Source organism: Sabethes cyaneus, chromosome 3 (genome assembly GCF_943734655.1).
Source record: "Sabethes cyaneus chromosome 3, idSabCyanKW18_F2, whole genome shotgun sequence".
NCBI classification, from domain to species: Eukaryota; Metazoa; Arthropoda; class Insecta; order Diptera; family Culicidae; genus Sabethes; species Sabethes cyaneus.
Window position 1 is genome coordinate 6,393,512 of NC_071355.1, and position 27,604 is coordinate 6,421,115.

The 27,604-nt window shown below is 38.5% G+C and overlaps 1 protein-coding gene across 7 annotated transcripts in view; it reads right to left on the reverse strand.

Annotated features, from left to right (window-relative positions):
* The window catches only part of LOC128743682 (high affinity cGMP-specific 3',5'-cyclic phosphodiesterase 9A), a 360,716-nt gene that overhangs the window by 77,638 nt on the left and 255,474 nt on the right, over positions 1-27,604 (reverse strand). For all 7 annotated transcript variants that reach the window (XM_053840308.1, XM_053840310.1, XM_053840309.1 and 4 more), the window contains one exon: positions 13,065-14,711. In XM_053840308.1, the coding sequence (XP_053696283.1) occupies positions 13,065-14,547 (1,483 nt within the window). In that variant the 5' untranslated portion in view covers positions 14,548-14,711. The remainder of the gene's footprint in view (positions 1-13,064; positions 14,712-27,604) is intronic.

The following is a 27,604-nucleotide window of genomic DNA, read 5'->3' on the forward strand; positions in this document are numbered from 1 at the left end:
AGAGGGGAGGGGTCTCAATTTACCATAGAATACATTCTTGTCACCGAAAACACCCACATGCCAAATTTTGTTCTATTTGCTTGATTAGTTCTCGAATTATGCAGAAATTCGTGTTTCATTTGTATGGGAGCCCCCCCTCTTAGTGGGTGGAGGGGTCTCTAACCATCACTAAAACCTTTCCTGGCCCCAAGAACCTCTAGATGCAAATTTTCACGCCGATTGGCTCAATAGTTTTCGATTCTATAAGGAACATACAGACAGACAGACAGACAGAAATCCTTTTTCTTAGGTCGTTCTCAAGTTATTGCAAATTTAAAATCTAAAAGTCATGTATTAGGGTAATTCTACGCGAAGTATCCGAGATGTAATCGACCTTCACGGATTTGAACCAAATTTTGTCAGATTGTTTGTTTTAGGTCAGAATGTAATCCTAAATTTGGTGCTGGTTGGTCCTCCCCACGATTAATGCGAGCAAGAACTAGTATAGTATAAATAAGAACTTGTTTTGGAAGAATATCAGCTTTCAGCAAAGCCATTAGCTTTGAACTTGATATTTTAGACCCTCCTTTTTATCTTATTATATAAATTGGCGACTTTAGATCGCATTGGCCATTCCAGAATTGGGTTCCTGTAGGGTTACAGATGACCAGTTGGGTGCCTAATCCAATATTAGAATTGGTTTAGCGGATCTTTTAAATGTTTTGAACTGATATGGCCAGTTTAGTACTGATTAATAATTTCGGAACTGGTTCCAAATGTATACCGGATGGTTCTACGTTTTGAACTGTTCTGATAATGCTAAGCATTATCTTGAATCCTGCGGTATCATCTGTGACCCCGTAGAAACCATTTTCGAAATAACCAATCAAAATACATCGAAATGTAAAAAATATCACTTACCGAATTAATTCCAAGAACTTTGATACCCATATTGCTAGGTTTTACCTCCAATCCTAGACTGGCCACCCATGACCCCACAGGAACCTATTCCGGAATGGCCAACCTGATTCATCTCATTATATGAAATAGTTCATTGTATGAATTTTTAGAGTTTTTATATCCGCATGACTGATTTTCCTGCAATACAATCAGTTCTCTACCTCACAGCGGACACTCTGTCGGAATTCCGGATTTTCGGGCCCCGTATGTCTTTTAATGGCCAAATGGCTAGTTAATTCAAAACTATTTCATCAAAATCGGTTAAGAATTGTTGATGTTATAACAATATCAATTTTGGGTACCCGGGTACCCTTGTCGCCCTGCTAAAGGTGTTTTTTTGTCGCACACATAACGGTTAAAGTGGCGCAACATATCAGCATTCGATTTCTTCGTCTTCTTGATTTGCTTTGGATTGAACGCTTATTTTCTATTTATAGACAGCTCGAAGCAAAAACTGACAACCCCGAATGAGCTATCGGCCAAATCATATAAGCATTCAATCTACCTTCATTCAAGAGTAGTTCTAGCACAGAGGTTAAGACTGTTGCATTCTGTGCGATGTGTCGTGAGTTCAACCCCGGCCGAGGCCGGGACGATTTTAAAAATGTATGAAAGTTTTTTTCTGTGCTATTTGTGAATGCTCCTGATAAATAATAGTTGTACTATTTCTGGCAATTTAGCCGAAATAAAATGTCGATATAGCAGATGAAGGCAAAGAAGTTTTTGTTATATTTTAACAAAATTATAACAAAACCTGTTACAAATATCATAACAAATTTTGATATAATTTTGTTCAAAACATAACAAATTTTGTTACATTTTTGCTACTGCTGCTAAGAAGTTCTGATAGAATTTTTGTTATTTTAACTACTAACGAGACCAAAATTATAGCAAATTATGTTAGAAATACCGTCATAACAGAATATCATGATTTGTTATAATTTTGTTATGTTTGTCTGGTCGGGATTCTACCATAAACGACAATAGGAGTTAAAAATCAAAGCTATGGGTATAAACGTTCGTAAGAACTCGGTCCTTCTTTATCGACAGACTTCGCAGCTGGTTATCAGAGTATCAGGACTGTGCAAAGTCTGCATTGCCGCCACAAGGAATCGCCTTAATTTTGCTTGTTTACTAACTGCAAACGACCGACTATGCGATCAGCAGTCAGGTCCTGAAGATAACTTTTTCTGATGAAACTGAGACAAAGTTTGTGGCGAAGGTTAATGATTTTACTTATAAATGGTCGTATCTAGGGCTGTCGGTATTGGGTGCTTTTGGTGAAAACCGGTATTTCGGTATTGGCGTAGAAAATACCGGTAGTACCGGTATAATACCGGTATTGGTAGACTATTCGGAATTAATAGAAATGTAGATGTTTTTCAGTAAATGTCTCGATTTTCAAACTTTTGTTTCAGTATTATTCCTTAGCAAAGTAGAATTTAAGCAGATATAATACGCTTATTGATTTTTTTCCCTTGCTAGATTTTATTGCCAGCGCTTCCAACGATTGAAGAAACTTCTGCTTTCATCGAAGTCTGACAAACGGCTCTTAGCGCATCAGGAATTTTTTTTTCATTTCTTCAGATTTACAGTAGGGAAACCAGCTTTTAACTGTTTTTAAATGTCCCGGTTAATAGCTTCCAGCATATTAAATGCCCCGGTCTCCTATTGTTTCTTCATGAATTTTGCTGCATCCCCAGAGCAGAACCATTGCATTGCGTCATCCTCTTCATCATCGTTCACAGATATCTTTTCTTCTCCATTATCAATCCCACTGTTCGCAGAGCTACTTGAAAAATATTCCAAATACTTGAAAAATATTCCAAACTCTTTCCTGGCAGATCCTTTAATGGCAAGAATGCCGAAAAAGCGGAAGTATTCCCGTATTCTGACTAGGGCTCGGCATCCTTGAAACAAATAAATGAAGCTAACTTTCTCTTACCTTCGCTTTATACATGAAGCGATTTGTTTCATTTGATGAACAGAACGTCAGCTGAAGCTAGTGACTATTTCAAATGACGACGATTGACAGTCAGGCACGACTTATCGATGTTGAGTAGGTTAATTATAATATGCGCTAAATTGTAGGAAATATCACTTAAATACAATTCAATTGCATTCAAAGTTGCTGGCCTTCTACTGAATATTTGATAGACATTTGATTTGACAAATGAAACTTTAAAATCGGTCGACATGATGAAGTGAAAACCGTTTTATTGAGGCTGATTGAAGCCAGTTTTAAAACGAAGCGGCGTTGCTTCAGTTGAAATTAATGCTTCATTGTTGAGTAGTGATTTACTTATAAGTAACGTTGCTGGGCCCTGATCTTGTTTCCTAAATTTGTTATGTGAGAACTTCGAATACTTTGGAGGCTTTTAAATATCAAGTTGTTCAAAAATAAATTGAAACGCGACGTCTAGTTTTTACAATGAAACTTTTTTACGGCAAAGATGCTCTACTGTGCCTTAAACGGGTTCAGGAGCTATAATTATTTGACCCACAATTCCACCTTCTTCATTGTTTTTCTATGAGTTTTACAATTTCCATCAAACTTAGTTCTTCTTCGAATAAGGAGTTTGAAAAAACTAAGATATTAGAAAATACCGGAAATACCGGTTTTTTGCTTTGGGAAAACCGGTATTTCGGTATTCAAAAATTGTTCGGTATTACCGGTTTCGGTACTACCGGTACTACCGGTTAGACAGCCCTAGCCCGGATAGGTTGGCTACCTATCTGCACCGGCTGATAGTCAGCATCTGGGAAACAGAACAGGTACCGGAGGTACGACTCGTATCGAATCGTTTAATTAATCTATGGACGTACCGAACCATATACTTCATTAAACAGTGATCGTACCGAATCATTTAGTTCATCTGTGGTCGTACCGAACCATATACTTCATTTACCAAAGATCGTACCGAATCGTTTTACTTATAAATCGTTGTACTGAACCGTTTAAATAATCTATGGTCATACCGAACCATACACTTCATTTAACCTTTACGTCCCCGGCATCAAAAATAATAGTACTTGCAGTTGCACTTTTGGCTCTATCTCCACTTACTTTCATTCGATTTTCATGCAATTAGTCTTGAAAGAACCACAGTAGATTGCTTAACAGAATACGCAAAAGTAATCCACTTCATTTGTGGTCAATAAAAATGAATCTTGCACTATCCTGTAGAGCGCAAGTTCATGTCCCACACTCCGGAACATCCGGTATCGGTTCTACCGGAACTGAAAATTGACCGCTTGGAAATCTCTTCAGTAATATGGCAAATGGGGTATCAAATCAACGGATTTTTCAACGCGAGTCCTTGCGTGGACTTTTGGATGTATTTTGACCCGATCTGGACATTCCGGAATATCTGTTGTCGGTTCTACCGGAACTCAAAATTTCAATTTTTTTCCGAAGAGTGGAAAATGGAGTATCAAATCGCAGAAACCACCCAAGAATTCGTGTTAAAAATTCCGCAATTTGCGATATTTCCAAAGAAAATCAACGAAAGAAAACCAAAGAAGATCAACTTTGAGTTCCGCTAGAACCGACAACGGACATTCCAGAATATCTAGATCGGGTCAAAATACATCCAAAAGTCCACCCAAGAACTCGCGTTGAAAAATTCTTTGATTTGATACCCCATTTGCCATATTTCCAAAGAAACTTCAAAATGGCCAATTTTGAGTTCCGGTAGAACCGACAACGGTTATTCCGAAACATCTAGATCGGGTCAAAATACTTCCAAAAGTCCACCCAAGAACTCGCGCTGAAAAATCCTTTGATTTGATACCTCATTTCCCATATTTCTGACGAAAATTCAAAACGGTCAATTTTGAGTTCCGGTAGAACCGACAACGGTTATTCCGAAATATCTACATCGGGTCAAAATACGTCCAAAAATCTACCCAAGAGCTCGCGTTGAAAAATTCTTAGGTTTGATACCCCTTTTGCCATATTTCCAGAGAAACTTCAGAATGACCAATTACGAGTTCTCGTAGAACCGACAACGGATATTCCGGAATGTCCAGATCGGGTCAAAATACATCCAAAAGTCCACGCAAGGACTCGCGTTGAAAAATCCGTTGATTTGATACCCCATTTGCCATATTACTGAAGAGATTTCCAAACGGTCAATTTTCAGTTCCGGTAGAACCGATACCGGATGTTCCGGAGTGTGGGACATGAACTAGCGCTCTACAGGATAGTGCAAGATTCATTCTTATTGACCACAAATGAAATGGATAACTTTTGCGCACTCTGTTAAGCAGATTTTTAGTTTTATTTCACATGCTACTTATGACGACAAAAAAAAAATCCCACTGCGATCTGGAATATCTCTGGGAAAATGGAACCAAAATTTATTACCTTATTTTTTCATTAAAGGCCAATCTATTGTGGTTCTTTCAAGACTAATTGCATGAAAATCGAATGAAAGTAAGTGGAGATAGAGCCAAAAGTGTAACTGCAAGTACCTTCATTTTTGATATCGTACCGAATAATATAATTCATCTATGGTCGTACCCAACAATATATTTCATTCCACAATGATCGTACCGAATTTTTTGCTTAGTTTTTATTTAGTTCATCTCCTATAGACAGTATTAAATCCTTGATAAAGACTACAAAATATAGACGAAACGACGGAAAGAAACAAAATCTGTTCCGATTCAATAATACGGACAGCCGATAAAAATAAAATAGTGAATTTCACAGTTGACAAAACATACCCTCTGAAAAGAACTATTTCCATTTTAGTCAAAATGTTTATGAGGAAATTTAATTTCGATGATATAATCGATACACATGACCATGAGTTTTTTCTCACACCAATGATAGTTTAGCTATTTGCTAACGTATAACTTAAATTTCATACATGTCTTAATACTCTAAAGCAAATACGTTTCACCGGATCAAATTAAATTTTAAATTGAATCTCTGCAAGCACTATCAGTATATTTTATGATAGAGTAAAAGGTTTACATTAATGTACGCTATACTGTAAAGCATCGAGAGCACACAATACTCCGCACTATTTACGATTCCAATATTTATTTTCAAACAGTAAAACTTTGATTGGAAATAGTTCGAAAGGGCGGAGCTGCCCACGATAGCAACAACACTATTGAGTGTAAAACGGATAACACCCACTAGGCATGCCGTTGTTCAGCATTTCATAGCGTTTCCTATTCTTTGAGTTTTTGGGTCCATTTAGTAGTTTATGAACCACATTCACCGGAAGCTATTCACGGTGGTAAAAGTCCGTCTAAAATTGGTCACGCGAATGCTAGCGCAAAAACCCATCTTATATTCGGTACAAGCATTTATATGTTTTCAGTTCGAAACAATCCATTTCCAGTTGTCAGACACAAAACCACACACAACAAACCGCCGCCCGGATAGAAATCCAATCGTCAGTTCTCCCCCCCTTCAGGGGAAAATGTGCACACAGAAATCAATCATCCGACCCTTTGTCACCTGCACTTGTAAACAAGTGATTGATAAATAAACTTTCTTCAGTCCTTTGAGCTTTCCATCTCCATCTTCGCCAGTGCAAGGTGAAGCGATACTGTAATTCGCTCTGACGCGCATCGCTCTGTTTGTATGCTGCAGACAGAGGGTCGAGATAAAAGAATCTGTTTTCTCTCATCGCCCTCCTTGCTTGACGTACATGCGAACCGACTAACCGTACCGAAGTGGAAAGATCTTTCATTTGTTCGGGAAAAGCGAATGCAACCTAATTCAATGTTTGTTCGAGCAATGGAAGGATTGATTGTGGCATCCCAGTTCCCCGTTCCGCTCAGGACTCAGAACAGCCAGCGCAACGGCCGGCCAGTCAGAAGAAGGTAAGGGCCATTGTTCTCGCAGTGAGCTAACTCAGTCAAAGCCCGGGAACGATGTAATGCACATCCGAGATTGTGTGTACTACAACCCGCTGCTGGCGCTGCCCGGCCGGATGAATTATGGAACCGGACTGCGTTTGTGCTATTGTGTAATCTCCGGAAGCTAATAATAGATGTTCTGGTGCACGGTTAGTACTCGTCTGTCCGTCCGTCCATTTATCCATCCGTCTGTTCATTCAGGTACTGCGAATAGGATAGCAGCTGCAATGTGCTTCCATTTTCTCCGAAAGAGAAATAAATTAGAGTCTGAATTATGTGCAGAGGATTTCTGGCTGTCGCGCGGACAGTTCCGTTTACTAGCTGTCCTGAAACCATTTAGGTTATTTGAGAATCCTAATGGAAGGATATGACCAATGGTTTCCGATTGGGTGACCATAGCAAAATTCTTTAAATTTTTGAATAGTAGAGTGGACTACGGTTTGTATGAACTCAAAGTTTGTGAATTCAAAATTTAAGAATAAAGAAATCAAACATCTGTAACCACTAGCGTGCCCAGACGTAAACAAAAGGTGAGGCACCCAACTTTACAGAAGAATGTTTTGGTGAATCAAGCATTGCTTATCACAAAAATTCCGGCCGATTAGGTTGAAAACTTTGGACTTTCGGACGCTATTGAGTTTAAAATCAAAGTTGCAAAGGTTTTACCTATCAGTCGTTTGAAATCATCTCATAACTCTGGCTGTTTGCATGTTTGCAACATTTATGTATCTGATAAAAATTAGCTTCGAAAACTCTTGACCGTTTGCTGTCACCAACTCATTTCTTTATATTTTGCGACTTGGTCCGGTCTCAGTTCTGTTCTGGTTTTCATCGTGTTTTGTACTCGTTTTTTTGTCATTTTCTGTCTCATTTTCGTCTTATTGCTTTTCTTTTGCGTTTCCAGTTTACGTCCTTTTCTAATTCTTTTTTTCTGCTTTTGCTCTCGCTTTCGTCTGTTTCCAACTTTATTATTTTCTCTCCTTCTCGTTTTTTATCTTCGTCTGTTCCGTGTTTCCTCTTTTTGGATGCCCCGTTTGTCCGTCTCTTGTATCACGTTTATTTTATTTTTGGCTCTCTTTTTCAGTTTCCTCCAGATTTCCATTTTTAACTCCCGTTTTATATTTTTTCTCTTCAATTTTACTCTTCTCTTTAGTTCGTTTTTCCTTGTTTTCTTTTCTTCTTCTTAGGTCCCCTTTCCCGTTATTTGTCCTTTTATTTCTCCTTTTATAACACGTTTTATTCATTTTCCCTGTCAATATTCTTGCTTCTGCCTTCTCTTCTCTTGTTTTCTGTTCTGTTTTCCTTTTCTTGTATCTTTTTCTTTTCTTCTGCCTCTTTCTTTATTCCTTTTCTCTGCTTTCCGCTTTTATGTCTTGATCTTTTTTGTCCCGTATTTCGTCTTTCCTCGCTGTCATCTGTTTCTAACTCTTTTATCTCCGTTCTTTCTCGTTTCGTTTTGAAGTCTTTTCTGTCATGGTTTTTCTGTTTCCGGCACCTTTTTTTCTCTTTGCTCACGTTTTCCATTTTGATATCCCGATTTGCATTTTGTTTTTTTTGTTTCATTTTATCTTTTTCTATCGTTCGTTCCTTGTTTTCTTTTCTTATTCTTAGGTACGATTTTCCTCTTTTTGTTTCATCTTTCTCCTTTCATAACCAGCTTTTCTCGTTTCCTCTGTTGGTTTGCTTGTTTTTCTTCTCTTTTTTCTTGTTCTATCTTCTTTTTCTTGTCTCGTATTCCCACTTTTTCTGCCTAGTTTTCTCTTTTTCTGACCGCTGTTTCTCCTCTTTCTTTGTTCCTTTTTTCTGCTTTCCTTGTTGCCCTTTTCCTGGGTCCTGATGTTTCTCTGTTCCGTTTATCATTTTTTTTCGTTTTACCTCATTTTCGGGACCGTTTTTCCACTTTTCCTATTTCGTTTTTCGATATTTTCTGTTCCGTATTTTTTTGTTATTGTTTTTCATACCCGATTTTTTGTCTTTTTTCGGTTTTTAACTCCTTTTCTATCCCGTTTTGCGTTTTGATCTGTGCCGTTCTCTCTTTAAATATCTTGCTTTTCTTCCATTTCTGTTACGTTCAGCTTTTCTTTTCCATTTTGTCACATTTGTGTTCCGTTTTTAGCTTTTTATCCATTTTTTCTCTTTTCCTGTCCGGTTTTCCGGACCGTTCGTTTCTTCGTTTCATCATTTTTCTTTGCTCGGTTTTTCTCATATCTTTATTTTCCTTCTCCCCGCCTTTCCTGTCCTGTTTTTTCTCTTTTTATGTCCAGTTTATCTCATCTTCTTCGATTTTGCTCATAAACTTTCCTTCTTCTCTCTGGGTTTTCTTCTTTTCTCTTCCATTCTTTCATTTTTATCTCCAGGTTTTCCTATTTTTAGTACATTTTTACTTGATTTCTTTTCATCTTCTTAGGTTCCCTTTTCCCGCTATCTATGCCATATTCAGTTTTTATATCCAGATTATCGTTTCCTCTGTCGGTTTTCATGCTTTTTTCTTCTATTTTCTTGTTTTCTGTTCTGTCTTCCCTTTCTTGTCTCGTTTACCCTCTTTCTCTCTCTCGTTTTTCTTTTCTTCTGCCCGCTATTTCCTCTTTGTCCCTTTTATCTGCTTTTCTGGTTTCATTTACAGCCTTTTCCTAAGTCTTGATTTTCCTCTGTAACGTTTTTCGTTTTTTTTATTCGGGTTTTCCTCGTTCTAAGACCCGTTGTCTTCTACTTTGTCATTTTCTGCCCCGTTATAAGTTTTGTTATGTTTTTTTTTTGGTTTTTAGCTTCTTTTCTATCCCGTCCTTTATCTTCATCTGTTCCGTTCTTCTTTCTTCATGTCATGCTCTTCTACTTTTCTGTCACGTTCCGTTTTATCCTTTTATTCTTTTTTTTTTCCTGTCCCGTTTTTCCTCTTTCCTCGTTTCTTCAATCCGATTTCCTGGTTTTCTCTTTTTTTTTGTCTTGTTTTTTCACCTTTTCTGTCCAGTTATTCCTATTTTTTCGATTCCTTTACCATTTCTAATCTAATTTTTCATTTTTCTCTTCCGTTCTTTGTCTTTTTCTGTCCAGTCTCCTCGTTTTTTGTCCTGTGATTCCTCTTTTTCCACTCTTTTTTTATTTTTATGTCCCGTTTTCCCTCCCATTCAGTCACGTTTGCTCTTGCATTTCTCTTTTTTTCATGCTATTTTTTCATGCTTTGTCTCTCTCTCTCTCTCTCTCTCTTGCATTTTCTTCTTTTTCTATGCCATTTGTCACGTTGCCCTCCGCGCTCTTTTCCGTTTCATCTTTTTGATTCCCGTTTTTTCGTCCTGTCACGTTTATTTTGTTTCTTGTTTCTTTTTCCACTTTGCTCCGGTTTTCCATTTTATCTTTTTCTTTAGTTCGCTTTTCCTTTTGTTCTTATTAGGTCCCGTTTTCCTGTCATTTATTCCTACTTTCACCACTTATATTATGTTATATTTTCTTGTTTCGTCTATCGGTTTTCTTGTTTTCCTCACTTTCCTTTTCCCAACGAATATTCTTGTATTCTGTTCAGTTTCTCCTTTCTTGTTTCTCTCTTTTTCTCTCCCGTTTTTCCTTTTTTCTTCCCACGAGTTTCTTTGTTCCTTTTCTCTCTGCTTTCCCTGCTTCGATTTTCAACGTTTTCCCAAGTCCTGAATTTCCTATGTTCCACATTTCTGCTCTATTGCTGTCTCGTCTTTTGTCATTTTCTGTCTGCAACGGGACAGACGGGACGTTTTTCTATTTTTGCTCGATCCGATTCATCTTCTAGCCCGGTTTTTGTATTTATCTGTTCCGTTCTCTGTTTTTTAAGTCTTGCGTTATCTCCTTTTTTGTTACGATCTGTTTTTTTTTTTCGTTTTATCTGTTTTGTGTTCCGTTTTCCATTTTATCTTCATTTTTCTTTTTTACTGTCCCGTTTTTCCTCTTTTCTTGTATCATCGATTCTTCATTTCTCTTTCCTCGTTTAACCTTATTTCTACATTTACCTCCTTTTTTGTCCAGGCTTTTCTCCTTTTCTTTTCAGTTTAACCTCATTTTTTCAATTTCGTTCATATTTTTCCTTCTTTTTCTAGATCTTCATCTCTTCTCTTACGTTTTACATGTTTTACTGTCCAGTTTGCTCGTTTTCCTTTCTTTTTCTCTCTCGTTTTCCCTCTGATTCAGTCTCTTCTTTTGTTTTCTGTTTCTTGTCTCGTTTTTCTCTCGTTTCCTTTTTTTGCCTGTTGTTTCCATTTTCTTTGCTCCTTTTCTCTGTTTTCCCTGTTCCGGTTTTCACCGTTTTCCGTCAGTTTCGTTTTTCGTCTTTTTTTCTTCCATTTTTCATCGTTTTCAGGCCGGTTTTTCCTCTTTTCCGGATTTTTATCGTGTTTTGTATCGTTTTTTAACTTATTTTATGTGCCGTTTTTCATCTGCATCTGTTTCGTTCTCCGCTTTTTTGTCTTGCTTTTCCTCCTATTGTATCACGTTTTGTGTTTCTTTTCCGTGTTATCCTTTTTGTGGTCCGTATTCAGTGTTTTCTAAGTTTTTCTCCTTTCCAGTTTCGTTTTTTCTCTTTCCTTGTTTCCTCGTTTCTTCATTTCTCATTTCCTCATTTTTCCTAGTGTCCGTACACGAAATTTTCTTAAGTATTTTCTTTTTTTTTTGTCCAAATTTTTTCTCCTTTTCTGTCCAGTCCTCGTATCCAGTATCCTCGTTTTCTTCGAGTTCCTTAAAAAAATTCCTTCTTTTTTCTAGTTTTTCGTCTTTTCTCTTCGATTCTTCGTCTTTTTCTGTCCAGTCTGCTCATTTTCCCTCTTTTCTCTCTAGCTTTCTTCTTTTCCACTTTTTTCCGATTCCTATGCCCCGTTTTCCGTCCCATTCAGTTATTTTTCATTCATTTTTTTATCGTGCTAGTTTTCTTCTCTTTTTCTCCTCTTTCCTTTTTTCCTCTTTTTCCATCCCGTTTATTCAGTTTTTGTCACATTTCCCTTCGTGCGCTTTTCCGTTTTTGCTTTTTTAGGCCCTGTTTTTTCGTCGGTTCTATCACATGTTTCTGGCTTCCTCTTTGCACTTTCCTTCGTTTTCTCAATTCATCATCGGTTTTACGTCTTTTTCTCTTCCATTTTACCTTTTTCTGTAGTTCATGTTCGTTTTACTTTTCTCAATGTCCCATTTTCCTGTTATTTGTCCCATCTTTTTTCAGTTATAGCCAGTTTTTTGGTTATCTCTGTAGGTTTTTTTGTCTCTCATCCATTCTCTTGTTTTCTGGTCTGTTTTCTCTTTTTTATCACGTTTTCCCCCTTTTCTTTCTCGTTTTTCCATTTTCTCCCCATTGTTTTCACTTTCTTTGCTCCATTCCTCTGTTTTCCATGTTCCAGTTTTCACCCTTTTCTCAAGCCTTGATTTTCCTCAGTTTCGTTTTAGTAGGGTAGGGTAAAATACATATAAGACAAGAATAAATATACATAGTAGAATTTAATTGGAAAGTTGCCTTCTACTACTTTTCGTTTTCATTTTACGATTTCTAACTCATTTTCCATGCCGTTTTTCGTTTTCATCTGCTCCGTTCTCCTCTTTTCAAGACTAGCCTCACCTTCATTTCTGTTAGATTCTGTTATTTTCCGTTTTCAGTTTTTCCCTTCACTTTTCTTGTTTTCTCGCTTCTAGTTTCTCTTTTTTGTTTTGTTATTTTCTCTCTAATTTATTTTAATTTTCTTCGATTTCTTAATGCTTTTTAATTTTTTTTCTCATTTTTCCACTTTTCTACTTTTTTTTCTTCTTTTTCTGTCTTGCTTCCTCGTTTTTTTGACTCTTTTTCTATATGGCTTGCCTCTTTTCCACTTAATTTGCATACCGTTTTACCCCCGCACACAGTACCAATTTTTTCTTTTTTTCTCTTTTTTTCATGCCAGTTTTTTTTTTCTTTGTCTCTCTCGCGTTTTGTTCTTCTTTTTCTATACCATTTGTTCAGTTTTTGTCATGTTTTCCTCCGTGCTCCGGTTTACTCTTTCTGTCTCATTTTTCGTAAGATGTGAATTTTTGAATTTGGTAAACATTTTCGGTGAAAAATCAATCTAAATTCGAAAAGAATAACGTACGGTGATTAAAGAAGACCACATTAATTTATAACTGGACTCGAAATTGAACTTGAAACTGGAGTACTCAATCATTTTACTTATCGTAAAAATAGTGGTCAATGAAAAACGGTGCGGCACGTGCCCCAGCCTGGGGCCATTATCAATAACAATGACAGAATAAATAAAAAAACAAATACTCACACAGCCAGTTCATCCGCTCGGCAAACTCGATCTTCCGCTTGAGCTCGCGGATCAGCGCCCGCAGCTCGGAATCGTTGATCGAGTCAATGTTGTCGCACGTCTGCTGCCACTGTTTAGCGCTGGCAAAGTTGTTTGCCAACTCCGAGATTCGCTTGCGCAGCTTCCTGCGCTCGGCATCACACCCCACCACAACATCGGTCCCCGGCTCTACAGCTCCCTCGCCACCGCCGCCATCATCATCATCGTCGTCTTCTTCTTCCTCGTCCGGATCGGTACTGTCCGCATTGTCGGCTGGACCGCAGAATCCGCTACTTCCCCGCGGGCTTGCAGCAGACGAGAGCGACGATCCGCCCTGCTCGAGGGAGGACCGCTTCCGCTCCAGAGCGTCCACACTCACATTGACCACGGTTTGCTGACTGCTGATCGTCATCGTAGCCGTCGTACCCGTGGCAGTCGTCGTGTCGTCCTCGTCGTCGTCTTTGGCGACGGAGTCTTCCGTGTCGGCGACGGTGCTGAGTGCCGTCTTCTGCGAAGTTGTCGGAGAGCTAACGTTAGTACTACTGTCAATGGTGCCGCTAGTTCCAGCCTGAGCTTCCTCCTGCTGTTTGGCATCACTTTGATTGTCGGCGCTTTCCAATTGTTGTTGCTCTTGGGGTTGCTGTTGTTGGCACTCGTTGGTCACTGTTTCTGCGGTTGGTGATTTGGCTTGTTCTAGTTGCTGTTGATGCTGCTGTTGTTGTTCAGTTTCTACGTGAGGATCTTCGGTCTCGCGATCCTGGTTCATAGTACGATCGACCTGCGATGTAGTGAATGATTGTTCCTGTAACTTTGGTTTTTCGGTGGTGGTGGTGGCGCTGGCGGTGGTAGTGGTGATGGTGGATTTCGTGGCACACTGGCTATCACACTGGTTGCGAGGACTGCTGGCCCCGTTCAGACTCGGTGACGATAATGACTGCGATGACGTTGGAGGCAGACAGGGAAACGCCTTTCTCTCGATCGTTCCCCCACTGCCGCTTCGTTTGCGTGCTTTCTTACACTTGTGACTGGTTCGCTGAATTTGAGCGTAACTACGGTAGAATGAGATGAGAAAGTCTTCTAACTGCACTAGTTTGGCGTGGGTTTCATCGTTGCCGTCACATACATTAGCCGGCTGCTGTTGAGCTTCGAGACGCCGAAGCTTCTTGGCAGCTTCCAGTTTCTGTGCCGCTTCCGCCGCTTGTTCAACTTCCTGCTGCAGCTGGGAGTGCCCGTGAAGTTCCGATTGCACCGATCGCAGTTGCCCGTTTCGAATTGCATGAACCACAGTCACTGGAGGATCATCGATGCTCAGCACGATTCGTTTGTGGAGGTCCTTCAACTCGGCCAGCTCCCAGCGGTGCTCGAGATTACGGAGACGGTCAGCAATATATCCAATGTCGGCCAATAATTTCACATCTACTCCGCACTGTTGGTGGTGGCCTCCTCCTGATGCTTTGTGGTACATTCGAACTGCTCCTGCTGCGCCGGGAGCCAATAAAAGTTTGTCCGTGAGATGATTTTTGCCGTTGCTAAAGGTAGATGGAAAACTTCTCGGCAATGATGGAGGCGCTTGGTTCTCATTCAGCACAAGCAGCTTCTCGGTGGAAGACTCTCAACTGCAAATCAAGTCTGAAACGAAAAACGAGAGAAAAAAAAAGGTGCTATCAATTGATTTGACTGCGACACTCGTCAATCTTGATTACTAATAACGCACAGCGAACGTGTCTGAAATTATCGACCGACGTCAGTTCAAATCCCCGTTAATAATTCATTCGCTTTTCCCGGAGCCAATCGCCGCATTGATCTCGCAAAAGCCTCGGTTGGGTGGTTGCTTTGTAGGATTATGTGTTCGTGTCAGTGCTACCATCCCGCAGAAATCCCCCGGCAAACATCCGTAATTGAGATGGATTTAGCGTCAAGTCTGCCATCGTTGCACGTTGCTCGCCTCGCCAGGAAAAAAAACGGTAAAGTCGGGAAAATTTCAACCGTGTCGCCTGCACTGGGCTCAGCTGCGGACGGTCGTCCTAGCTCAAACCGTGCTTTGCGGTAAACACGTTTATTAATTGCAATTCGCGATTGCTCACCAATCTGAGCGACATGGATAACAGTATGAGAATCATTCGATTCTACAATGTACCTAAACGGAATCGCCGGATTGCAGTTTCCACAACGTTTTACCTTTTAGGAGGACGGCACAAAAACAACGCTTTCACGGAAGTGTTTCCAATTTTGCTTTTATTGATTATTTTTTCTCCGCATTTTGCTTCCAATTTTCTACAACCGACCCCATTTGTATCGATTTGTCACAATTAAATTTTTTAACCTAGCATAAACCGTACCATTTTGTAATTTACTTACTAATACTGTTACCGCAGGTACATTACGAGCAGGCTACTAATGGGGTCGTTTAGTTCCGAACGTTATTCCATTCAATTCAGTATTGCATTGCAACCGGCACAGCAGCAGCCGCGCTTGCAAGAAACAACAATCGCATGGTCGCGATAAAACCACGATCGATCGAAAGCAATTAAATTGGATAAAAGTTGCATTTGCAATTGGCAGCGCATTAAATTTTAATGCTCTCCATTATTCTCCTGCTTGCCGTGAATTCAACTCACCAATCAAACACTGGCTGCGCTAACCTAACCGGGCTAGCAGAAATAATTACGCAGGTAGCGCAAACTTTGAGCAAACGTAAAACAGAACACCGGTCAACGAAATTCCATTCCACAAGCATACCAAAGTAATTACATTGGCGGGCTGTTGAATTGAAAGAAAGTGCTTGATAGAAAAATTTGAAGCATTGAGAGAATATAATTTTAAACCATCTTTATGCATATTAAGAGTCTACGATTAACAGAGCTCTCCCAGAAGACAATTATAAAAATCCAGAATTGAAAATCAAAAATCATAATGCGAACCGTTTTTACTGAAAATCGATGGAAACGCCTTGTTGTCCATGATTACAAAAATTATATGAGCGATTATTATCCTAGTTTCCAGGTTCAATTGCTTCTAACAAAAGTAAAATATGATCAGAAAACTATAATCTTTTACTGTTTCGAATCTGGTCGCTAGGATTGAATCTTCATTGTACTCTTGTAAAATTCATGTCATTCATAACAGGCACAAAAATTGATGATCAAAGAAATTAGATAACAGAGTTACCCACGGAGTTTTTTGTAAACCTAATAACGGAGTCAGACATTTGAATAAACTTTTACAACGATTACCTTTATAACCGACAAAAAAATTGTAGAAGGTAATAAAATTAAGGGGGCATAGTACATTTTATACCATAGTTTTTGCCTCATTTCAAACATTTTCACAAACATTCTCCAATGGTAGGCAATCCCCGGGTTAGAAACGGTTTCAATCCGAGTCGACTCCCAAGCAGCAATCTAAGTTTTAATACGTTCCTCTAGTGGTTCTAATGTCCAATTTCATAAGCCCGCTAATAAAGCTATGAGCTCCACTAGAGCCTTCTGCTGACCGCTATAAAACTTCCTTCCGACTAAGAGAACTACTCTTCAGAAGGTTTCTATAACCTCTTGATGAGTCAGGTCATACGCTCAAGTAGGTATATTACGTTCCGCTGGAAGCAGCAATAAAATCGATTGGGCTTTTCGTTGCTTGACGGCAAACATCATAATCGAATAAATCTTTTCGTTTTGTTCGACAAAGCTATAAAACATGAAGCTTACTGCGCGAAAACGTAAAAAGAAATCACCCAGACAGCTTTATTAACCCATTAAGCCCCAGACTTTTCCCAGCAGGGATAGAAAGTTGAAACTTTCAGGAAAATTCTCTTTTAGGTCAACTAAGAGAAAACCACTGACATGTATTTTTAATTTTTACCCTGTGTCCCGCAACGCTACGTTGCGAAAACGCAACTCTGGGCATTAAGGGTATACCGTTTTTGCATACCTGCATTATCTATACCTATAAATAAGGATTTCTGTCTGTCTGTCTGTCTGTCTGTCTGTATGTTCCTTATAGAATCGAAAACTACTGAACCAATCGGCATGAAAATATGCATGTAGAGGTTTTTTGGGGCCAGGAAAGGTTTTAGTGATGGTTAGAAACCCCTCCCCCCATTAAGAGGGGGAGCTCCCATACAAATGAAACACAAATTTCTGCATAACTCGACAACCAATCAAGTAAATAGAACAAAATTTGGCATGTGGGTGTTTTCGGTGACAAGAATTTATTCTATGGTAAATTGAGACCCCTCCCGTCTTTATAAGGGGAATTACAACTCCTCTCCTCTTTAAAAGGGGGGGCTTCCATACAAATTTCCTCATAACGCGAGAACTAATCAAGCAAATGGAACCAAATTTGGCATGTGAAGGTTTTCGAGGGCAAGAATATTTTCTATAGTAAATTAGGACCCCTCCCCACTTTAAGAGGGGGGGGGCTCCTGTACCAAAGAAACACAATTTTCCTCATAACTCGAGAAGTAATTAAGCAAATGGAACCAAATTTGGCATGTGGGTGTTTTTGGAGACAAAATTTTTTTCTATGATGAATTGGGACTCCTATCCGTTTTAGGAGGGGGGGATCCTATACACATGAAATACAAATATCCTCATAACTGAAGAACTAATCAAGCAAATGGAACAAAATTTGGCATGTGAAAGTTTTCGAGGGCAAGAATATTTTCTATGGTGAATTAGGACCCCTTCCAACATTAAGAGGGGGGCTCCTATACAAACGAAATACAAATTTCCTCATAACTCGAGAACTAATCAAGCAAATGGAACGAAATTTGGCACGTGGGTGTTTTTGGAGACAAAATTTTTTTCTATGATGAATTGGGACCCCTCCCCACTTTAGGAAAGGGGGCTCCTATACAAATGAAATGCAAATTTCCTCATAACTCGAGAATTAATCAAGCAAATGGAACCAAATTTGGCATGTGAAAGTTTTCGAGGGCAAGAATATTTTCTATGGTGAATTAGGACCCCTCCCAACTTTAAGAGGGGGGGCTCCTATACAAACGAAATACAAATTTCCTCATAACTCGAGAACTAATCAAGCGAATGGAACCAAATTTGGCATGTGGAGGTTTTTAGAGGCAAAAATATTTTCTATGGTGAATTAGGACCCCTCCCAACTTTAAGAGGGGGTGCTTCTACACAAATGAAATACAAATTTCCTCATAATTCGAGAACTAATCAAGCAAATGGAACCATATTTGGCATGTGGGTGTTTTTGGAGGCAAACATTTTTTCTATGATGAATTAGGACCCCTTACCTTTTTAAGAGGGGGGGGCTCTCATACAAACGAAATACAAATTTCCTCATAACTCGAGAACTAATCAAGCAAATGGAACCAAATTTGACATGTAAGTGGTTTTGGACGCAAGATTTTTTTCTATGGTGAATTGAGACCCCTCTCTTCTTTAGAAAGCGAGTTATGGCCCATCTCCCCTTTAAGAGGGTGGGCTTCCATACAAATGAAATGCAAATTTCCTCTTATCTCGAGAACTAATCAATCAAATGGAACCAAATTTGGCATGTGGGAGTTTTAGATTGCAGAAATTTTTTCTATGGTGAATTACGACCCCTTCCCCTTTTAAGAGGGGAGCTCCCATACAAATGAAATGCAAATTTCCTTATAACTTGAGAACTAATCAAGCAAATGGAACCAAATATGGCATGTGTGAGATTTTGGGGTCTTGAATTTATTTTACGATAGTTAGAGACCTCTCACCCCTGTGGTAGGGGGATATGGACTCTCATACAAATAAAACAGAAATTTTTGCGAAACTCAAAAACTAATCGAACTTGAGAAATTCGAGACTCTTCCATAAAACATTAGTCAATACAAGACCACAAAAACTATCTATAGTAACACTAGATCATTCAGGACGAGACGGTCGCGAGTGTTGCCGGTGACCCGCCGTCGTAAGCGCCGCCCACTGGGGGGCTTGCAAAACTCGAGATTGTGACAAAGATCATCCGAGATTCATGATTTATGTACAACACAGGTTAATTTGTGGCAATACGAAGTTTGTCGGGTCAGCTAGTTATGCATAAAAATGCTTCATACTTTTTTACCGTTGAATCAAATTTGGAATTTTTTTTGTGATTTTGAGTATTAATAAAGATTAAATGAACGGCTTAGAGTATTACATGTTATGTTTTATGATAGATATCAAAACATTTGGGTTGGAGACTATCTTTGCACTAGACGCATAGTATGCAGTTTGAATGCTAAATGCATGTCATCGCAGATGATTAAATGCCTACCAACACGTTCCGGAAAGGTTGTAACATTAAATTTGGGTCCATGAAACTGTCGTTGCCATCACTCAATTCTTCCAGATATTCCGGAGGCAAAGGTACTTTAACAATGTTATTACGCTCTTATCACAACGGCTTCTCCATCTGCCATCAGTGTTTGAAGCAGCGAATTCTATGTTATGTAAACTTTTATAATGTTTCCGGGATATTTTAAATAAGCAAAAGATAAAATTTACATTCATTTGTTTACTAAAAAGCAACGACATCAAATGAAACACCGCAGCGAACGAACGAAAACAAACATTCCCGTTGCAAATTTTGAATATCGTTACTTCCTAGCGTTGCGTTTTCGCAACGCAAAGCTTCAAACCTATCTGAAAATTACAAAAATAATCAAAATTATGAAACAAAGTTTTTTTTGGCAAGCATCCGATTCTTACTAACACTGATTGATAGGTCAGGCGTTAATAGAGGTAAAATCGAGTTTTATGAGCATTTTTCCTTAACTGTCTGAAAAATAGCAAAACCTGTTGTTTTGTCACAGCTGTAATTATGTTACATGTAACATCTGACCTTTGAGCAAAAACAGGTCGATTAGATTTTTTTCCAATCTTTTTTTGTTTCTCAGGGTCCAAGTTGACATCTTCAACCGGGTCTTCTCTAGAAACGAATGAAAGTGCGTTGCGTTTTCGCAACGCTGGGAGGAAATGGGTTAACTTGAAATATATAGTCGTGAGCAGAAAATATACAATAAATCTTCAGCAGTTTCCGTAGCTGTGCAGCATACGCGCATTAAATTTTGACGAGCATGTTGGAATAATAAATGCTCTCAAAAATTTTAATTTTTGAAAACCAATTAAAGAAAAATCGAATTTATTGATTAGTCAATCTTTCTAGTCAAAGTTTCTAGCAAAATCAATCTAGTTGCATCTATATATATGTAAGAGCCTTGTCTGTAGCCAAAACGAGGGGCGCGATATGTATTTTTGTGGTAATTATCTCCCAGATTAAGCAAAGACTCAACCCAATCATACCAGATTGCATTCAAGACGAGCAAAAGTAACGTAGTTGCACCTCATAGAGTAACATAGCGTTGGCGTTACATAGCGTACCTCCAATTTGCTCTCAATTAGATGCGAGGCGACGCGCGCGGGTTACAGCAAGTTACTAATAACTTCCGCTTTAATGAATTGATTGGCTACCAAAAATACTAGAAAACGGCCTCGCCTGAAAACTGTAATAAATTTGTTTGATCAGGATGTTACCATATTAATAGTACCATAAAGCTAGCGTTTTTATTGCGGTTTGGCAAACAACCGAACTAAGATTGGAACGCTGTATTGTATGCTTACGCCCCACTTATGGTAAGTTTATAAAAGATTAGATGATTCGGCGCGCGTTACTTCGCCATTTGAGGGGATAGATGTGTTATGCTGAAGATTTGTTTAATCGTTTTCATGCAAAAAAAAGTCTTTTATCTTTTTGAAAAATCAAGATATTTCTAAATTATCCCTCAAATTTCTAATCCCAAGTAAGTAAGTAATCTCAAAATATATTATCTTGTTGAATTAATAATTTTTAACAAAACAGTAGCTTCTCAAACACCAAAAGTAGATTTTGATTTTGTCCATAAAAAGGGACATGTTTATCGGCGAGGAAAAACCTTAGTTAAATTTCAAGAAACCCCCCTTGTATTAAAATTTGAAGAGAAACAGTTCAGCCGATTTCGAACAATTTTGTTCACCGACTTTCAAAAAACAGTTTTGAAAAAAATGCGTTCAAAGTTTCTTGTTCCCTCTTCAATCGGTCTGACACATCGTTACAAATGTGCGCGTGACTTCGCAAATGTTTGACGAATTGGCATGACATTTTCTGTGTGCATACCTGAATACTCTTTCGAGTGCTTTTCGAAAGTTCTAACTGTATGAAACCTGTTTCACAATATAATTCACAATTCACAATATAATCGAAAGTGTTATACCGCAGCGTGGTTAGATGTCCCTCATTTATCCCGCAAATATAAATTTGGATGCAGGGTTTATTTCTAATTCCCGTCGTAATAAGGAAAGCTACTCTAATTTTCATCATTTCTTAGGTGAATTTAGAGAATAGTCCAAAAGTTCTGCTGCTGATTTGACTCAAACACATTTACCTTCCGATCCGTGCCCTTTGAATTCACTAAAAAGCGATTAATAAAGCATTTTATTGAATTTACGCAACTGACTTTATACCTTCAATTCGTCGTACCGTTTTGAAATCCTTCCATCAAAGTTATTCATCGTCAGAATTAAAAACCTCAACGAAGCGAAGCGCGCATGTATTTGTGTAGGACGGCATGACAAATGTTACTCTGCAAAATTTCTGCTGGTCATGCAAGTTTTCCCGGCTGCAGAATAACGACAATGCGTTATTATCGGGTTATTTTCATTTTATGAATGACGGAAATTGAAACGATTAGCCGACATTTTCTTCTTCGTCGCACGAAAAAACGTAGGAAATTTGGCTGCTAAGAATTCTTTAAGGTGAAAGTCGTCAGAGGCCAGCTGCCTTTTTACTGATTTCAGTACTTGTTTTCACTATCGTTTTGCTTATGCTAAGTTGCTAGTAGTAGGTAATAATCTATTATGAACAATTATGAAACGTAGAATCGCGTATCCATTTTTGCTGTTGAACTAGATCCGACAGTAATTCTATCACACAAAATGTTGTTTACGGTGAATTTTATTATCAGAGAATTTTATAAGTATATTTTCGACACTTTACGACCGTTAATTTAATAGTGAAAATTATTGGCCAATTTCACGCTCAACGTAAATATGGCATCACCCCCGTTTCCTTGGTAACGTATCAACAACGACGGTCGCGGATTCGGAATTGCAATCGAAACGAAGTAAAGTTTTTCATATCAATTCAAGTGAACAGTTTGGCTAAAATCATTATAATATCTTACCAGATAACTGTTCGGGTGGTAAATTAAAGTTTTCTGTGCCTCAAGTTAAGTTTCGCGAGTGATGTGATGAATGGAACGGCCGAAAAAAATTAAAGAAAAATCGACAGCGAAAAAGTGGAAATATAGTGATGAATTTTAATTGGGCAGAAATTTCAATATTTAATGTAATTTATGCCCCAAAAAGTAATAGAACCTATAGAATGCAATGTTTAGTGCTTTGAGTTGCAAGATCTGATTGCGGCCAGCAAGTTAGTTGAACTAATTTTATTTTTTTGCGATGGTTTCACGAGTCTATGGGAGCATGTTGATACACTGAAGAAGGGAAGGGAAGGGTGATATTCGGTGCCTTACTGACTGCCATAAATGGACTCTGACGACCTTGTCCTTAATGAAAAAAAAGCATTCAAATAGATCTCAGCTTACTTTGATTGATTGCGTATGATAGACAATAAACTAAAATATTAGGGAATAACTAATTTTGCATTCCCAAGCAACAATTTGGGTTTTATTACACTCTTATGATGACATTTAAGACCAAAATGGCTCTTGAAGACCACCATAAGAATACAATAAAACTCACATTGTTGCTTGGGTTATGAGTCCTAAAAACCGCTGATATTTTTAATAATTTGTGTTGGATAGGACGGGAATAGGCAATTACGACGAAGCAGCAACATACCCTACCTGATATATCTTACACGACCGCAACCGATTTTAAAGCTCGACTTGTAAGAAGAAGGCTAAGAACCGTCCACATATCATAGGAAATGTGTGTGCAAAGTTTAAAAATCCGTCGAGCGGTTTGCGAGTCTATACCCAGACACACGAACAGCTTTTCATTTTTATATATATAGAAATGCATCGCAGCAAACCAGTTTTATCGTGGACAACCACAATAAATTTTCTTTATTACCAGTTTTATTATGGTTTTATAGATAGCTGTAAGTAGTTCTTGGTTTGTATCCTTCATAAAAGTCAAACAAAACCAAGCCCAAGCAACAATGTGAGTTTTATTGCACTCTTATTGAGGTTTTCAAGATCAATTTTGGTCTTAAATACCATCATAAGAATGTGATAAAACCCAAATTGTCACTGGGGAGCGGCTTTAGAATTATTACTTGGGCTATCCACTGTCGGAATCAAACTTTTGAACCATATGAGGACTGACTCGAACTGCGAATCTAATAAGCGTGCTACAAATGTGACTGCCTGTTCCATGAGACATATAAGTCTTTTGCATAGGACGCTGGCTCAAAAGTTTGAAGTTTAGATTTAGATTCAAGGGTATATTAAATTTGTTTAAATTTTTTGAACCGTTGGTAAACGTTACTATTTATAGATTTATTTATTGTCTTTCTTCATCGGATTTAACGTCTAAATAAAGATTAAAACTGTGAATGGGAAAAACCGATATGAACTGAGATTTTATCCTATTCTCCAATCGGCATAAAAACCAATTATCTTTTAAATTGATAAAAGTAACATGATTTGTCATGTTCGTCGATATCGTAAAGTCGAACTGTTCATACACCTCATCAAATAAACAGTACATCGCATGAATTGGTTCATGTTATCCACAATGTTTACGATGAAATACAGACCGTAGAAATCCTCTGAGCAGTCGAGGCATAACAGTCACATCTATCATACTTAGAAGTCGATAGACCAACCTCGTGTTTAAGTCTTGACCTTGAAATGAGGTCAGGCATATAGTTAAATTTTTTTGAAACGGTAGTTCTTTTACAATTGACGAAGGGACGGTAGAAGAAAGTAATGAGATTTTTGAATGAAGCAGAAAGGGCGGAAAGGTAAGGGGGAGAGGGTTATTAGTAGCTACGCTTAGCAAGTAGTCGTTTTGACTCCTACCTGTTGTCCAATGGTGGACGTGGAAGTTGCATGGGTCGCACCAAGCTATAATCTGGGATTACAAACGGATTCGAACCTACAACACCCACCCGCCAGGGCAGGTGGTTCGCTGCACAACCCCCTCAGCCCCTGGACGGGCCTCAATAAATTGTCACAGTATAACATTAGAATAAATTGAAATTCAGAAAACTGGACACCACGAAACAACTGCAACTTTTATGAAGCTTATATATTGATTCAACTGGCCAAGCTGTGAAGCCACAAACACAGGAGAATATTACGAAGGCAATCAGTAAACTGTAAAACGGTAAGGGTGCTGAGAATGATAGTATCCCGGATAAACTTCTAAAAGCGGGGAGCGAGCGGCTATACGAAGCTATCCACCGGATCATTATCAATATCTGGAAGGAAGAACAAATGCCAAAGGAGTCGTTGGATAGCCATTGTTTTCAAAAAAGAACATCGAATTGAGTGTTGATATTCAGGAGCTGCATTACATTGCTCAATTCTGCCAACAAGGTGCTTTCCCGTACCCTGTTCTGTAAACTAAGGCCGTTGGTGGATTCCCTCATCGGCGAGCACCAAGCAGGTTTTCGTGAGGGTCGCTGCACGACGGACGTGACTGTTTGTGAACTTTAAGGCAGCATACGATTCAGTCAAACAAAACGAGTTGTGTCTTTACGGACATGTCATGGTCGCTAAAGGAAGCTGACCGACGAGTGTTTGAAGTTTTTGAGCGTAAAAATCAGCGATCAATAACCTGTCGACAAAATAGAAAATGGAGTGTAGCGTAGACGCATGAACTACGAGCTGTATCAAGTATACAAATATGCTGATATAGCGAATGTAGTAGTATGTGGCAGGCAGCGGTGGGCTGGCCACGTGGCCAGAATGCCCGACGATAGTGTCGCAACAATTATAAGAGAACCAGGGAGAAGCCTACTTCGAGGCAGACCCCGAACTGGTGATTGGAGAACGGCAACCCAGTACTGGAGGACCATAATTGGGTATGTTAGCGGTAAATAAATTTTCGCATATTATAATAAGATATGGTGTCACTGTATGGTCACAAGAAGACTTTTTCAAATTTGACGAGTGAAAGCATTGAAAAAACCATTTTATTTATTTTTGGGATAAGACGATAGCTTATAAGTAAACCACTTTTCTTTCTCAGCCCGCCTTAGACAACACAATGGTCACAATGGAATAGGTAAACTATGGTCTTTGGACGATACAAGTTTCCTATAGGAGCTGTCAAAAGCTCGGTCAAAATGAAGAGCTCTATCAGAAAAAGAGAAGAGAGGGAGAGAACTTCTGACATCATTTCAATCAATCGGCTTGGTTGATATCTGTCAAACAGCAAATCATTCTATTTTTGATTTTTATTAATTTTTACATCAAATATTGACTTAAGCTTTTTAACTTCACTTTTTGCACTAACGTAAGAACTGACGGCACTATTAACACAGGACACAACAACTGTCGTTCTTACAAACATAAAAAATATATTTACCTTTTACTGACCGGTTTCGGGCAACTAGCCCATCGACGCGGTAATGCCCAACTGATTGCGTTGAAGAGAGAGTTATATTTTTAAGCCCGTTAATTTGAAGAGAGATGACATAATGGGAGCCTCATCTTCGTTCATCAATTGATCAGCTGTTGTGATGAACATTGACTCCCACGCATTTAGTTATGAGGCATTCCTGATTCCCTTAATCACTTTTGCGTTATCCCAGTCGATTTCATGCAGAAAGTTTGCTGTATGTACTGCCACACTAAAATCGTTGGTTCGGTTGTTTTCCACTGCCTTTTTGTGCTCTTTCACGCGAACTTTGAATTTTCGTCGGGTTTGCCCAATATATACCGCCGGGCAGTCTTTGCATGGTATTTGATAGATACCGGACATTAAATGTTGACTTAATTAATTGAAATAAAAAAGAACTGTTACATTTAGTAAACAACGGACTATCAAATGAGGTAAAGAAGCCACTTTTTTGAAAAAATTAAAATACCCAATTCACAGTACTGCACAGACAGTACTGGAGGACCATAATTCGTTCAGTGCAGTATCGACAGCGAACCATTACAACCTCAATAAAATAAGTAAGTATGTAGTAGTGCCGAAGAACAACTGAGAATGAAAAATTGAGAAAAAGATAAAGCGAAAGAAATAGTAAGAACAGAAAGAAATAGATTAAAGAACAAAGGCGACTGATAGAATAGAGAAAACAGTGAGAAGGAAACAAAGCGAGAGAGATAGCACAGCAAAGAGTAGACAGCGAGATAAAAAACAGAAGAATGAGAGAAAAGCAAAGACAACGACAAAATGCAGAGTCCGAGATGAAAGAAGAAAAATCAGAGAGCTAGAGAAAATCAGATAATCAAATTAAAGCGGACAGCGAGACAAAAGCAGAGAAACATGTAAAATAGAAAAAAGAAGAAAAGCTCCGTAGTGTTTTCGATAGTACTACCACAGAAGATGTTTTGCAAAACAATAAATTACAATTGGAGAGAGAGAGAGAGAGAGAGAGAGAGAGAAGTATAGAAAAGTAAAAAAAGAGTGAGCAAAAGGGAGAGAGCGAGGCGGGAGAAATAAAAGATATTAATATTTTAATTTTAAAGGCGAGTTCAACAATTATTGAAGCCAGATACATGAAGAGATTTTAGATGAGACGCAGTAACTTTCCATTCATCGCGTTTAAGCATTAGGTATTATGATAGTAGTCTGTATCAGTGCTTAACATTATCAGTTGATACTCATAAAATTGAATATCAACTCGTTCCCTATGTAGCTGATATTTATCAGCAAGAAAATCAATTTCAATATCCAGTCACGATATTATTGGAACAGATAATCATTATTCCATCTCTAAAACTGAATATCAAATATCAGTATCAACGAATTCGGAAAGAAAAATGATACTCAGTATCAGAAATGTCAGTTACATCTCGAGGTGTTGCTATTTTCACTAAGCGTTGTTTTCACCATAAACGTTTGATTTCAACGCAAACCGCACAGAAAGTTATCTCAACTAAAGTTGAGAATTTACTTTAAAAAGTAAATTAATATACAGCACTGATCTGTACACAACACTGCCAATATGAAATCGGAATCCGCAACCATAAAAAAAACAACGGCACAGATACATTTACCAGTTTCGTTACATTGAGCACCAGCAGCCTGCTAACAGCGATACCAACAAGTTAGATTTATCTATCAAAACTTTTAGATTGGCAAATTTGTTGTAATTTTCCAGGTTTTTAAAATTCGTTTTTTTTGTACCTTTGTAATAGAGGATTCGTTTAAGAATACTTGAAGATATTGCTACTGAAACTAAAAGTAGAAGATGCAAAAATCATTTTCTAGGGGGTCAATCCCGGCGTAGCGGTTAGCATTCACGCCTCTCACGCCAAGGACCCGGGTTCAAATCTCAACCCCGCAGAAGTCACGAAT